This window comes from Falco punctatus, assembly GCF_963210335.1.
Source record: "Falco punctatus genome assembly, chromosome: 2".
NCBI lineage: Eukaryota > Metazoa > Chordata > Aves > Falconiformes > Falconidae > Falco > Falco punctatus.
The window spans coordinates 78,335,748-78,349,849 of record NC_137581.1 but is presented as its reverse complement, the minus strand read 5'-3'; the positions used below and the strand labels follow the sequence as shown (position 1 = coordinate 78,349,849).

At 40.6% G+C, this 14,102-nt stretch overlaps 1 protein-coding gene across 3 annotated transcripts in view; it reads right to left on the bottom strand.

Moving 5' to 3' along the window:
- IGSF5 (immunoglobulin superfamily member 5) overlaps positions 1-14,102 on the bottom strand; it is a 66,643-nt gene that overhangs the window by 15,949 nt on the left and 36,592 nt on the right. For 2 of the 3 annotated variants that reach the window (XM_080376647.1, XM_080376646.1), the window contains one exon: positions 1-14,047. This exon is cut by the window's left edge and continues 15,949 nt beyond it. In XM_080376647.1, the coding sequence (XP_080232773.1) occupies positions 13,823-14,047 (225 nt within the window). In that variant the 3' untranslated portion in view covers positions 1-13,822. The remainder of the gene's footprint in view (positions 14,048-14,102) is intronic. The other variant, XM_080376648.1, reaches the window with a different exon arrangement.

Genomic DNA, 14,102 nt, shown 5'->3' with positions numbered 1-14,102 from the left:
TTTCATTGTTCATTTCACAAATGGAAACTATGAAGCAGTGATCAGATTTCAGGTCTTTTCTGAGCTCAGGCCGAGGTACCACCTCCTCACAAACAGCACCAAAGAGCCTGGTGGGTAATGTAGATCTTAACAAGGATCAGAGAGCAGCCTTTCAAATTTCCAATATGCAGATCTCCACAAAAATGGCTGCTAAATTTGCTTGTATTTTAACAGAACAGTCTCTGTTTTGCATGGTTTGAGTGTATCTTAACTGCTCTATACCGAAAAATAACACAATCCAGAGTACATAAGGCTAATTTTCAAGCAGGGATTGCTGCCCCACCACTCCTTCAGTGAGGACCAGCAATCATCATGAAGAATATTGTCTTCTGCATAGGTGCTGCAACATGCAAGAAAAGTGCTAAGACAAATTCAAAGGGCATAATGTTCATTTTAACAAATTATATGGCTTCATAGTAAAACCAAATAAGTGTATTGCCTCATTAGGGGGGGTTGCTGCCTGTCGTTGGGAAGGGCAGTAGGGTGACATCTAGATGAAACTGTCTCCGAAGAGTGGTATGGAACAGTCCCAGGATCTGGTAGCTTGTAGCACTTCACTGGGAAAGAAAAATGCAGTCTGCTACCTTCTCTGAAGACTGTCAGCCATAGGGCAGGTGGTTTGACCATGACTATCCCTTTGTCCTTTCACAGTAGGTCTAAAATGGGTGGTAGCAACACTGATGTTTGCAGCAGAGAGACCCAGGGTGCATGAACACGTGGTCCAAGTGAGCAGAGCTGAGACCACAGCATCAGTATCTGACTGGAAAGTCATTGGGACTAAGGGGATCAATAGCACAGATGAGCTGATCCAAGGTCAGAGCAGCCTCTGGGCTTTTTGTGATGGGAAGGTAATGAGATAGAGGCAGAACTGAGATGGATCTGGTTGGCTTCTCTAATAAAAACATCTTAGCATTGTCTTCCCTGGATTCTGGCATTCTTTCCCCAAATAAAAACAAACAGTGTTTTGCTGGAACATGATTTTTTTTTAAAGGCACTTAGAGTAAGCCTCATTTGAGGGAGTGATCATACCACAGTAGAAAATAAACAATATAAATAACATCTGTGTGACGTGAGTTCTGCTATGAGAGCTAATGCCAAATGATACTGGAAGCTCCCAGACATTAATTCTCTGAGCTGAAGAGGAATAGCCTACTGCAATATTCCTCTGAGCCAGCCAATATCCGTATTCATTTCAATAACTATCTGTGCTAATCTATCATAAATAATCCATGGTTTTTAGGATAACGTAAAGGAGTTGTTACCAACCTGCGCCTCCCAAAGAACACATATGGAGCCGGATGAGGAACGGATAAGAGAAAACTGAATTTCCCAGGGCAGGAGTGCAGGAATCTCTTGCACAGCTACAGACTGCAGCAATTCAGAGCACTCCTGTCAAATCCCACCGTCACAGCAACACGGCAATCTTTTCCACTGGCTGTGGAGCTGTGGTGCAGACATGTTCGTGTGGGCTCAACTTGGCTTCTCTTTCTTTCTCCAGTTTTTCCCAACAGCAGTTCAGGAAGGTCAGCTAGGATTTGCATACTGTCCTCCTGAAGTCCCAGTAGGTGGGATGACGGAAATACACAGCTATCAGTGTGTGTGCATAGGCTGGAGAAAGTTTGTAGTAGAGGTAGTATGTTTTATTGGATCAGCTGGTATCGCTGGAAATATCAGACAAACTTTCAGGTATGCAAACCATTGTTCAGGTCTGAAATAGAAGCAGCAATTTTCAGAGCTAAATACAAGCTGAGAACAAATGTTCAGATGTTAATCAATTATGTATCAATTAGGCCTTTGTTTAAAGAAAAGGTATTTGGTATCTGTGGAGAAGACAGGATGGTAAAGAGGGAGGAAAGTGAGAGGCAGAGAAAGTTACACTTAAATGAAGCAGCTTGTCACCTGGGGGAAGAGAGACAGGTAGTTTATAGCCTGGGGAACAAGAGTGGATCGTGGTGAGTAGGAGGAAAGTCTAATCATGAAAGTCACATCTACTGAGAGTGTGCTCCTCCATATCAAGTGGCTTTATGAATTTCAATTCTTAACCTCATCTTTAGAAGGGGTTTTGGAGTCTGTTCAGGAAAAAGAATACGAAGATGCGAAAGGTGTTTTGAAAGCAGTGTTCTCCTGTTGGCAGGGTTGGGTTTTTTTATTACCAATTGACCATATGAGACCATTTTGGTCTATACTGATTGCTTAATTTCACTTACACGGTTACCATGAGCCAACTGGATTAACTTTGTTGTATTTCTGGGGATGTGAATATGGGATTTAGAGAAATTCAGGAGGGAGAGTTGGGAGTGGGCCCCATTTTAGATGGATAAGATCTATTTGGGTGGAGAGGGAAGGGTAATAAATTATCTGCAACACTTTGAGGGCACCATCCTCTGGTTTTCCAGGAGCTTCTGCTGGGGAAGCTTGTAGGAAGCCGTGTCCTTCCTACCTCACGCAGATCCTTTTGAGGAAAGAAACAGTAAGGCCAGTAACAGAAGAGTTCCCCTTTCTGTCACTGGGAGGCCCAAATACTTGAGAATTGTGTGGGTTAGGTTAGCAGCACCACATATTATATATTCTACCAAATAAATATTAAAAATAGAAGCTCTATTCAATCAGATCAGTAAGAAACCAAATGTTTAGTCAACATTGTGAGTACCCTTCAGTAAGAGTTCATCGGTTGATTCTGCCCAGCCCACACAAACCTGATGTCCTTTTTTATTGTTAAAAGAAACCTCCACATGAAGCCAGTGTTGTTTTTAAGTGGCTTTGTATTAAAGGTAGCCTGAATTTTCTGTCAAATATAAAACTGATGAGACAATGTTTGGGAAACCTTAGTGTAGAATGTAATACTGTTTATCTCCAATGCATTTTTTCCCACATATACATATATGGAATTCAAACCAGAGCATTTTGTGAGGAAACATGGAATGGTTTTATACCATCAAACTGTGCACAGTCTGTCAGCAGTAAAAAACTAGATACTTCTAAATTACTAAAATGCCCCTCAAGTCATAATTATAAATCAATATGCATGTGTACAAAAGATTGGTGCCTCCATAAGGTGCCTGAAACTCAATATTTTTAGTCTGCTGTGTCTTCTGAAAATGCCTGCATATTTTATGTTCCCTGTGTGCTAAAAATTGTCTCTATATTTTATGTATTGTTATTTGTGGAGCTCTATTTGCAAACAGAAGTAACAGCTAGTACTGGAAATAATATACAGGCTGTATAACATGCCTGCAGAAAACAAATCTGGAAGCATACAGGTGCCCCCAACTATAAATTTCAAGGACACCATAAGAATTTTTAACCTCATGCTAGTGCTGTTAAGATTATACTGTAGCTGTGTGGGATGCATTCTTGTAGCTGCAAGGAAGGAAAATAGCTCCAGATGCTGGTTAATGTGCACGTTTCCATGGCTGTGGTACCTATTTGTGCAAAAAATGTTCTTTTCATCGAGTCAGTGGGATTTGCAGTCAGTGGGGTGTAATTCCTGTTGCTGCAGTGTGTTGTCCACTGGCAATCACCTACTGACAAGCGGTCCCTGAGGCAAGCGTGGCATGCTGAAGCACTTCCCAGCTCCCAGACAAGATGCACAGCTGGAGGGTGACCTGTCTGCACACCCCTGATATCCAACTGTGACAGCTTGGAGCTATCAGCAGGGAAGGGGGCTCCCACACCATTCCTGGATTAGAGGTATCACATCAGCCTATTGATTCAACAGCAGTGCCAGGAGGTGCTTTTGCCCAGCCACAGCCTGAAAACCAATTTGGGAAATGCTGCTGGTGTCCTCTGAAGAGCCTCAAGCATCAGGTAGCACAGCGCTGACATCGCAGCGGGGACTCCCCAGCGTGGAAGGCACCATATTGCTGGCACAGGAGTCCATCTTTTGGCTCAGAGCATGTGTCCTCTTGCCCGTGGCCTCAACACAACAGTGTTTGTGATTAATATGGAAGGCTATATATTAATTGGAGAAAATGTTTTCTTCAGTTCTAGGTTGGCTGCTTTGATATGATACCAAATAATATCTAAACTAAGCTTGAAATCAAGGGCTTTGAGATAAAACACCACAGTGTAGTTTGATTCCTTTTCAAAACACATTCAAATGAATCAACATTTTCTGCTAGGAAACTACTGCCTCCATGCAGTTCAATTTTTGTACTGCAGTGTTACATTTCTGACAACCAGCAGACTTGCTAAACATGCACATGCATAGAAAGCCCAAGGTCCATGGGTTTTATCCCTGAAGTCACAGCCTGGTGTTACCCTGGGCCTATGTCTCTCGCACAATGGACATCCCTCTAATAAAGTGAATTTTTATTTGTGTTTCGGTTGCATTAAGCTATAGTAGTAACTAGGAGATGTCAGCAATAGCAATACTTGTATCAGAATAAGGTAGATGTTTCTCTCAGTGCACAGTTATTTCAAGGAAAAACCACAGATATTCCACAATGTAAATTGCTTATATTGACCCAGCATAAAACTACAGCTATTTACATATCATACTGTTGGTACAGTTGCATTCAATGAGAATGCATTTCAAAGCTCTTCCTTAATCAAACAAGACAGAAAAAGTATAGATGGTCAGAATCTGAAACAGCTTTGTATACAACTGCACATGGCAGACCATGGTCTCAGCACTTGTTCTGGCAGACTGAAAATGCAACTAGCAGTGCAAAATCCGTCACAAGTGAGTGAGATGCCAAATGCTAAACATGCAAAACAACTTCTTTTTCCTGAGATCAGGTTTCAAATTACTTATTTTTGATGCACAGATTATCGTTGCAAGTAATTCTCTTTAGTGACTTCTTTCAGCACTCAAACAGCACCTGCAGTGGTTCATCCAAAAGATTAATGTGCAAAACACTGAATAATTCAGAATGCTTTGAGTGGGTAGAAAGACAAGTACCCTGAAAATAATTTTTCTGGGAAAAGTTTGCCTTTTGGTTAAAAACTAACAGGCTTGAACTTTTTATTATCAAATACAAAATTTCAGACAAAATATTTCAGCTAGAAATCATAATTTTTATATTGGGAAGGCACCTATAGGGTCCATGTGCCAGATCTGCCCTACTGACAAGGCTGCCTAGCTAAAGTACCTTTTCCATGATCATTATCAACTCTATCCCTGATGAAACAACATTGTCCAGCACGAATACCAGCAGCCACATTTGCTGTGACCCAAGTCATCTGGCTGCCAAACTTGGCCCACAAGTAGAACAGAGACATAAAGCATTCGAGCAACAACTCTTAAAAGCCAGGAGTTTCAAATCTACATTTTGCAGCTTAAGATTTTGCATTTCAATCAAAATAAGATTTTTTTGGCGTGTGGGTGACATTTTTTTATTTAAAACCGGAACATCAGATTTAAGACAATTACCTTTAAGAAAAGGATGCATTGAAATGAAACAAATTCATCTTTGATCCAAAGATAGGGGTTTTTAGACATTTTGAAATAGCCCTCATGAAAACTTCCCTTGATTTTATTACAGAACAGAAATTGAAAATTGTTGATCTGTAAGCTGAAGATGATCAGCTGTACATAAAGTACATAAAAATAGCAGTAGATGTTGTATTAACCAGTAGTATTATTAACCAGTTCTTCTGAATTAATAAATGTTTCGCAGTTCCCATCCTTGATCTTGCTGTGAATAAACGAACATTTCTGTCTGATAGGAATTTTGTTGATTTCCTTTGGACCCAAAGCATGGATTCTTGTTCTTGTAGAGTTCCATCAGATTCCCTGTCTCTGAAATTAAGGCTGTCATTTATGTCCATTATTTTGCTGAAATATCATATGTTACATTATAAAGGTTGCAATATTATTTCATCACATGAGGAAAAAAAGAAAAATAGCTTAAACTGACAGAACCGTTGCAGGAAGCCATCCAAATGTGCAAAATGCAACTGATCGATACAGAAATTTCCTGGAGAAGTGCATCCTAAACAAGTGTCACGTTTCTAATTTTCTTTGGGTTGATCAGATAATCAGTACGTCTTTGAGGTCGCACCTATGGGAGAGTAAAAGCAGTTATAGAACTAAAAGAAAACCTAGAAAAGCAGTCCCACAAGGGTCCTCAGAAAGTTACTTGCCAAATCCTCACCCCGAAGCATTATACCAAAGTGAAATCTATCATCAGCAACCCACTCAAAATCTAGATACAAAGGAAATGATGAACAGCATAACAAAATACAAGCTTCACACGCAACACACTGATGGCGGTTCTGGGAATTCATTAACTGATCTTATGCTACCTGTGAACTTCTTGTGGTCCCTGCAGTCTGTATTCTTTTAAGAAAAACATGATGTTGGGTGTTACTCCTCTGGTTCTCTTAAAGAAACTACATGTTAAGCTGTAAGAAAAACTTAACATCTGACATTCCTTTCCAAATATATTTGAAATTGCAAAAATAAGCATGCCAGTATTTCATGTATCTGAAAGACCGATCTCAACATCTCAGTGTTTATTCAAGGCAGGCTTTTTTTAAAGTTCCCTTTCCATCGCAGCAGCCTGTTTTCAAACTGACCCCAGTGGGATCAGTGCAGGGCAAATGTTCAGAAGTTTTGAAACCCCTATCTTCATTTGAAATCAGTACAGCGGATTTCCAGTCCTAATTATTTATGCACTTTTACAAAATATCATTGCAGAGGAAAAGACAAAGTATTCTCAAATGCATCCAAGAAACATACACTTCGGATATTTAAATGTAGCAACGAGACCTCAGATAGGTAATTACAAAGTATCTCAAAGGAATGAAAATTTCTTCCAAAGTTATAAACATGTATCTTCACATAGCTTCCTAAATGAAACACCAGGGTTGAATGATTTGCTGTGGCCATCCCCAGAGTTGGTTTTATCTGCCTCCAAGTAGATGCTATCTGCTGGCTACTGTTCCTTGCCACTTCCCCAGCTGGTCTCAAGCTCTTGGAAATTAATGGAAATTTCACTGTTCTTCCCAGTGGAATTTTTTATCAAGCCTGAGCTTGTTGCTATTGACCAATCTTGTGGTTTGTTTCTGTAGCTTTAATCATGTACAGTCTGTAATGCCTTGGTATTCTTCCAGTATTAAACATCTTAAATAATGCATTTTGTACATATGCATTATTGAATAAGCCATAGAGGAAAATGTTAAACAACAAATGTGGACAACATGTCTCTGGTATTTAATGAGTCCCAGCACCTAAAGGAAAACCATGGGATAAATATAACTATCCTAGAAACATTTCATAAGACAGCTGCCTTCTGTTTTAAACACAACTCTTTCTCCCCCACTCCCTGCCCCATCCCTTTTTGTTGCTTGAACATACTGCTGTTTTCTAAATTTACCCTTCTTTACTGTTTATTTCTGCAGAGAGGAGAGGTGCTCTGGGAAGTAACAGGACTGCCTGTCTCTGCTCAAGAGACCTTTGCCAAGATCTCTCTGCTGCATTTAATTTCTTGCAGTTCAGCCCAAAGACCTTACTGGTGCTCAGCAGAGACATCACTCACTCATTTCCAGAGCACATCAGAAGTTTCCTCTGGTCTGTGTTACCCTGGAGATTAATATATGATGACATTTGCTCCATTTATGGCAGAACAGTTATTTGGCATTTCCTGATTATTCAGTTACAGGTCTGTTATGGCAGGCTTTCTCACTAGGACAGAGGTTTTGAGAAGCTCTCTACTGCTACTCCCCCACAAAAATAACAAATTTACAAGTAGAATGGAAAAAAAAAAAATCTGAAAAAAAGTTGAAGGCAAGTGTTATGTTTGTGGAAAGCAAGTATTCCCAGATACTGCGGAATGTCCTTTGAGTATAAAGTATACTGAACTAGTCAGCATCCTGAGTAACCAGAAAGTTTCAGAGGGTGTCCAAGACCACCTCACTGAACACTGTCTCTGAAAATTCCTGAAATAGGTCATTATTTGAATCCCATGTTTAGGAAAATACTGGGGTGGGAATATTGCCCAGAGCTTGTGGCACAAAAATGCTGTATTGCACCCCGATTCACAAAAGGAAGAAAGATATTATACAGAAAGTTCATCGAATAATGTTGAAAGAGGCAGTGTTTATGGCCATCAGTAGGCAATACTACAGAAGAGTTTGGTTTGCATGTGATTATGAATAGGAGGGAGCCAGGGGACTTGCACCAACTGGACTGACTGCCCGATCCTTCCCTGACAGCACTGGGGAAAATGTAACCTAAGCATGCCTCTTTTGCTTTAAAAATGTCACCTGCAAGAATAAGCCATCTAGCCCCTGCTTTGTCACATTTCTCCTCACCACCAGAGGAGGAACAGGGCAGCAAGTTCGCTCCTGGTGCCCACAATGGTTTGCCCTGCTGCAGCTTTCATAGTTATTTGCTTTAGAATAAATGCCCTGGGTTACTTATATTTTATTCTCATTGTGCTCTGATCGCAATTAATGAATAATTCCATGAATTTCATTCAACTCATGCTGTGTACTGGCCCATTTTCTGTGCAGCTTTCTCTGAAGTAGCACAGCCTTACTGAGGTTGTAGTTCACTGAATATAACTTCACTGAAACGGAGGCTGCTGGCTGCTGATCAGTCACCTAAACCCCATTTTCTGATGCTGTAGAAGACCTCATACAACACATAACAAATACAAAATGCAGAAGAGTAGGACCACAACAATTTTGTATTTAGACCCTGATATGCTACAGCTGCTAGTGCCTCTGCTTGGTTTTGATTTCAAAGTTGTTTCTTCTTCAGATTAATTCAGCACTCTACTAGTCCTGTCAGTCCTAGTCTGAGAAAAAATAGATTCATTATTCATTACATCCTACACACTGAAGGAAAAAAAAGACAGCTCTAGTGGTTCACTGCACAGCCCAGCATTACAGGACTGAGTTTCTAAGGTGGTCCCCTGTATCAGTAAGGCTGCAATATCGTCAGCATTTCTTTAACAAAATTTTAAATCTTTTCATACTGTCAGCTTGGCATCTAGTTAACCATGGATATTTGACAGTCACACGTTTCAAAGCCTGCCTGTTGACTTATCATCTGCCCTGGATGCTTTTTTATAGGGATAACTATAAAGGATCTATTATACTGGGAAAAGCTTTGCATAGTTTGTTGGTTTGGCTGGGGAGACAGATGTCCAAATCTTTCCAGGTGTTCAAGCTCTTCAGCCAGACCAAAAAAAAAAAAAAAAAAAAAAAAAAAAAAGAGGTAGAAATGCTTGGATGAATAAGAAGGTAAAATAAATGTGAATTCAGCTGATTTCAGGGCTGAATCCTTCAGTGATGTTTTGAATACTGATCTTCAATCAATGAAAGAAGGACTTCTGCTATTACAAACATGTTGTAGTCATTTCTGTAACCCATATGACATCAGTGATATGAATGGTGAACACACATCTGGCATTATGAAACGGGGCTCTGATCTTTAAATTGATTTGACAGATGGCAGCTCCTCAGACAATGCTGTGGAAATGTGTGATAAACTGAAGGATTTGCCTGCTATTAGCCAACCAAAAAAAATCCAAATCTAACTGCATTAGAACAAATTGCTGAAATTAATGTGGTAGGAGTACTTCCAAATGTGTCTGCACGCATCACACATTTGGCTGTTAACAAAAAATCAGGGAGGCACAGCTTTCTGTTTCTGAAGGTTATTTTCCCCCTTGCCCTTTGTTTTTAATTTTCATTCCAAATTCACTTCATTTATAGGAAAACACCCATCCAAAAGTACCAGAGACCCTCAAAATAATTCAGAACACTATTGCTTCAACTAGCAAACCAGTTCCATCCTGTCAACTTTTCATACACTCATGCACATTTCCCTGTCCATCAATAGGCAGACAGCCTGGAAATTCCTTCTCACATCTTTGTGGGTTAATCCCACCCACATAACTTCATTCCTCCCCTTCTTCCACAAACACTGGGGAAATCATACTATAAACTGTACCTGCCTTTTCTGTATCTGTGTCATCAATATTTATTACTCTCTTAATCAAGATATGCTGACCAATGAACACCATAACATGACCTACTCTATAGTACCTCAGTAGGGGTAAAATTATTTGCTGTCACTTGTTTGTATTTCTATTTATTGACCTTTTAATTTGATTTTGATAGCTTAATTTTTCTTTTCAAACAATCCTCAGAGTCAAAGCAGTTATATAGAGTGCATTAAACGGAGCTACAATTCATCATTCATTTCCTTCCCAGTATAAAACCACAACCACAACTAAATGATATTTCCAGTTTATAGAGTGTCATTTGGAGTAGTTAAGAAGAAAAATAGATTCTTCCCCATTAATGGAGCCATGACTCACTCTGGATTGGAGAGGAGGAGTGTGGTTGTGGTGGCAAATGCAAACCTCCTGTAGCTGTGCTGAAGTCAGCTGAATTACACCAGGGATGAATCTGGCCCACTAAAAATGAGCACTCATCCCTCTTATCAAATGGTCTTCTGATCTATCATAGGGACATTTATGGTATATTAAATGGACTAATTATGAAGCTTGTGTAGGAAACTGTTCAGTCCTGCAAGGCCCTGAGTCCTTAGAGCTCCTTTTGTACCAGTGGGACTTGAAAAAATGCCGTTCCTTGGGAATGGCACTCAGGATGTGGCAGAACAGGCCCTATGGCCCTTGTTCGGGCTAAACTGCCTGTGGGACTGCCCCAAATCTGCTAAAGCCAAGGTAAAGGATCCCCCTCATGGCACCTGGGTTTTAGAAGGAGCTCTGTGCAATGGGTTAGGGCACAAGAAATGGCCCCTCAGATGGGACCTTGGTCCCTGACACCCATTTGGCCTGCAGCTCAGCCCTAGGACTAGGAGTAAGGATCTCTCTCCTCCCATCCCATCGCTGACAGTAACAAAATATGCAATTAAATGGAAGCCTGTAACTCTACTCTCCATTTGACCTTTTCTTGGCTAATGTAATCAGAATGAAGACCTTCCAACACCCCTGACTGATGCTGCTGGCCTCCTCTTCCAGGGGGTGGTGATTTTTTTCCTCAGCTCAATAATTCAGTTCGATATTCATCATTTTTTAAATGTCTCACACACCGTTTTTTTCCCCCTTCTTCTTCGCTGAGGTATTACTTTTCCCTAAGATGATTTGCCAGTTCTTTTGTTCATGTTGTGAATTGATCAGTGCAATAGCTGGGCAACATTTATCTTCTGTGAACATTTTGCATTAGTTTCTGATTCAAGAAGTTTGAATGGCCAATAGCTGACTTAAGTGATTTTCTGTTGTCACCTTCTACAATGAGACCCACCAGGTATTTCAGGCTTTGTACCTGGTTGGGTCCACGGGTAAGGACTTCTGCGGAAATAAACCTGTGATACAAAGTCTCTCTTAATCTCTCAAATAATTTAAAGTTTGAACTTTTTACATAGGGAACAAAAGGGATCAAATTTGAAGCTGACACCCTCAGAGACGCAGGAAGACTGCCTAATGCCTCTGAGCTGTGCTGAAATTTTCCATCCAGTTTTCTCCTAGGAGTGGGAGGAATGGGCTGTGCAGCAGGTATGATCGCCTCTGTCCAGTCAAAATGCTAACTTGAAAAATCTTCTTGCACTTCAATTGCCCTGCTTTTCACCTCACCCTCACATCCATGACGTTCTTTTAATTTTAAAACTCTCCATTCAAACTTTGCCCATATGGGCCTCTTTTCTGGCCTTGTTGCTGTGGTTACTCCTGATCCCATAAGGTGACAACAAAGCCAGCCACGAAATCTTAACTGCTTTCACCTTGCAGACATGGAGAGACAAGGCTTTAGGTCTTCAGACTCTGTGACTCTTTCCATCAGTAGATAGGCTCTTCATTCCTTCCCCACCCTGCTCCTGAGGGAGGACTTAGGTTCTTCACTCCATCTTCTTGACCTCCATAGAAGCACTGCAAGGACATTTGCTCATTTTTCTTTTCCAGGGAGAGAGTCAGTTTGCTGGAGAACACCCCTTTATGAGCTCCTTCACTTTGGAAAAAAATCTCTGGATGACTTCTTTTTCTCCTTTTCTTTCACTCCATATTTCTCATTAAAAAGTCCAGAATAAAAAAGATGAAAAACCTTTCGTAATGTTTCCTGTATCCAGGCAGGGAAAGCCAAATGAGAAACACAACTTTCTGTACTTAGAAAACTCAGTGGCAGGACAGCAGGTGGTTTCTGAAGAAATTTTTTGATTCAGGAGTAATCAGCAAACGGTTAAACAGCTTGCCATCTGATTTCTCCTACTTCACAAGAAATATAATGGAAAAGCATCACAACGCTTATTATGCAATGTGTTGGCAACAGTGGCGATTGAACTTTATTAGAATGCATTCAGTAACACTTTTGTCAGAAAACCTCTATTATGCAGCTAATAGGGAAGGTTATGAATGTAAAAAACCTCACTTTTTTTTTTTGTCTGGGAAATGTTTTACTATGTTTGTATATGATGCCATAAATTTAAACAATGGACTCCAAATCCACAATTTAAGTCTTCATCAACCTTTATCAACTCTGGCATACACAAGATGGGGCCATCACAATATACTGAGAAATCCTGTTCAAACTGAGAAATTGTCTTCACAAGCCATTTTTAGATTACTAAACATGCTAAATAGATTCCACCTCTAGATTAACTCTTGGTATCTTTCAAAAATGTGTGTGCAGTTACTGATGCAGCTAGAAGCCACCGTAACAGACTTGTACCAAATATTGTCCAGGGACAACTGGTTTAACAGAAATGGTTCAACTTTATGCTGTGTACCTGTGATGGATTTCAATGTTTCCCTAGCCGCTGGGCAGCAAGGGACCCCCTAGGCCAACCAATCTAGGATTTGACATGGAGGGCTGCAGTTTCCCTTTGAACCAGGGGCATGAACCTAACGCTTGTGAACCTAGTCTCCTGATGGTCCCCACTCACAACACTATCATTCTCACTGCAGAGCTGTCCGAGAGCCACCAAACTGGTTACCTTTCAGTAACACCAAATGGCTTAATGCCATCCCCCGCAGTGGACAGCTACTGCACATCAGCCATCAATGAGCACTGGGGAACGGCTACAGCCAGCTGAAGTTATCACCTCCCCCTGAAATGTGCACAGGGTGGATACAGGGTCCTCAGCACAAGCTCTTTCACTTCTGAGGGCAGACCGTAACGTGCCACATGCCTTGTGCATGTAAACACAGCCAGTACCTTACAGTCCTGTTCATAAGCATATCAAACACTGTCTGAATCCGTTGCTCAGGGTTACAGATCCAGACAGAACCCTCCGCGGTATTGTACATGCTTTTCAGCTTTGTTTTAATAGTATTTGGTTTGACAAGTAATTAATGTCAAACATCATAACTACCACACACAGATACATCAGCACTATTGCTATTATTTTTACTGTTATTATTTTGATCATTGTTTTAATCATTGATTACTTCCTAAATTTCACTGTGTGCCAAAAGAACTAGACACACTCTGCTATGATTTATATGCAATGTCCTCCCAAGACAGATCTCTGCAGTGTACATGCTGGAACAGCTCTTCAAAAATAAATGAGCTATCACTATGTTGAGGAGTGAACTCGGTACCATATCACTGCCACTTTCCCAAGAGAATATTGGCAAAAAACATCATGAAGGTGCTAAATGTATTTCACAAATATATGGCATAAATTAAGATCCACGTTGCTGTTGTGCTAGAAGCTAAGAGAGCCCAGCACCACTCTTCAGGACAGAGGTAGCTGAGAACAGAACAAGCAGAGGAATAAACACAGATCTACTTCTCTACATGTTAGCCACATGGAAAGGGGTCAAAGCTCTAGGGTGGATTGGGTGTTAGCTGTGTGTTTTCCCTTCCATCATTTACTGCTGAAATACCAAAGGTCTCTAAGATCAGTGTAAAGTTCCTGACCGAAGCAACTCTGCAATGTGGAAGTGCAATTGGAAAATACAATCAAGAAACGATCCAGAGAAAATGCAGATTTATTTACTGTATCTGTACTGGATTTTGTTTGCAAAGGAACCTCAATCTGCACCTCCAACAGTGTCTCCATCTTGTATCCACATCTCCTCCAGTCTGGAAACTGGGAAGAACAGCAAAAGCATTGCAGACCTCCTCTTTGGCAAAGGCACATACAG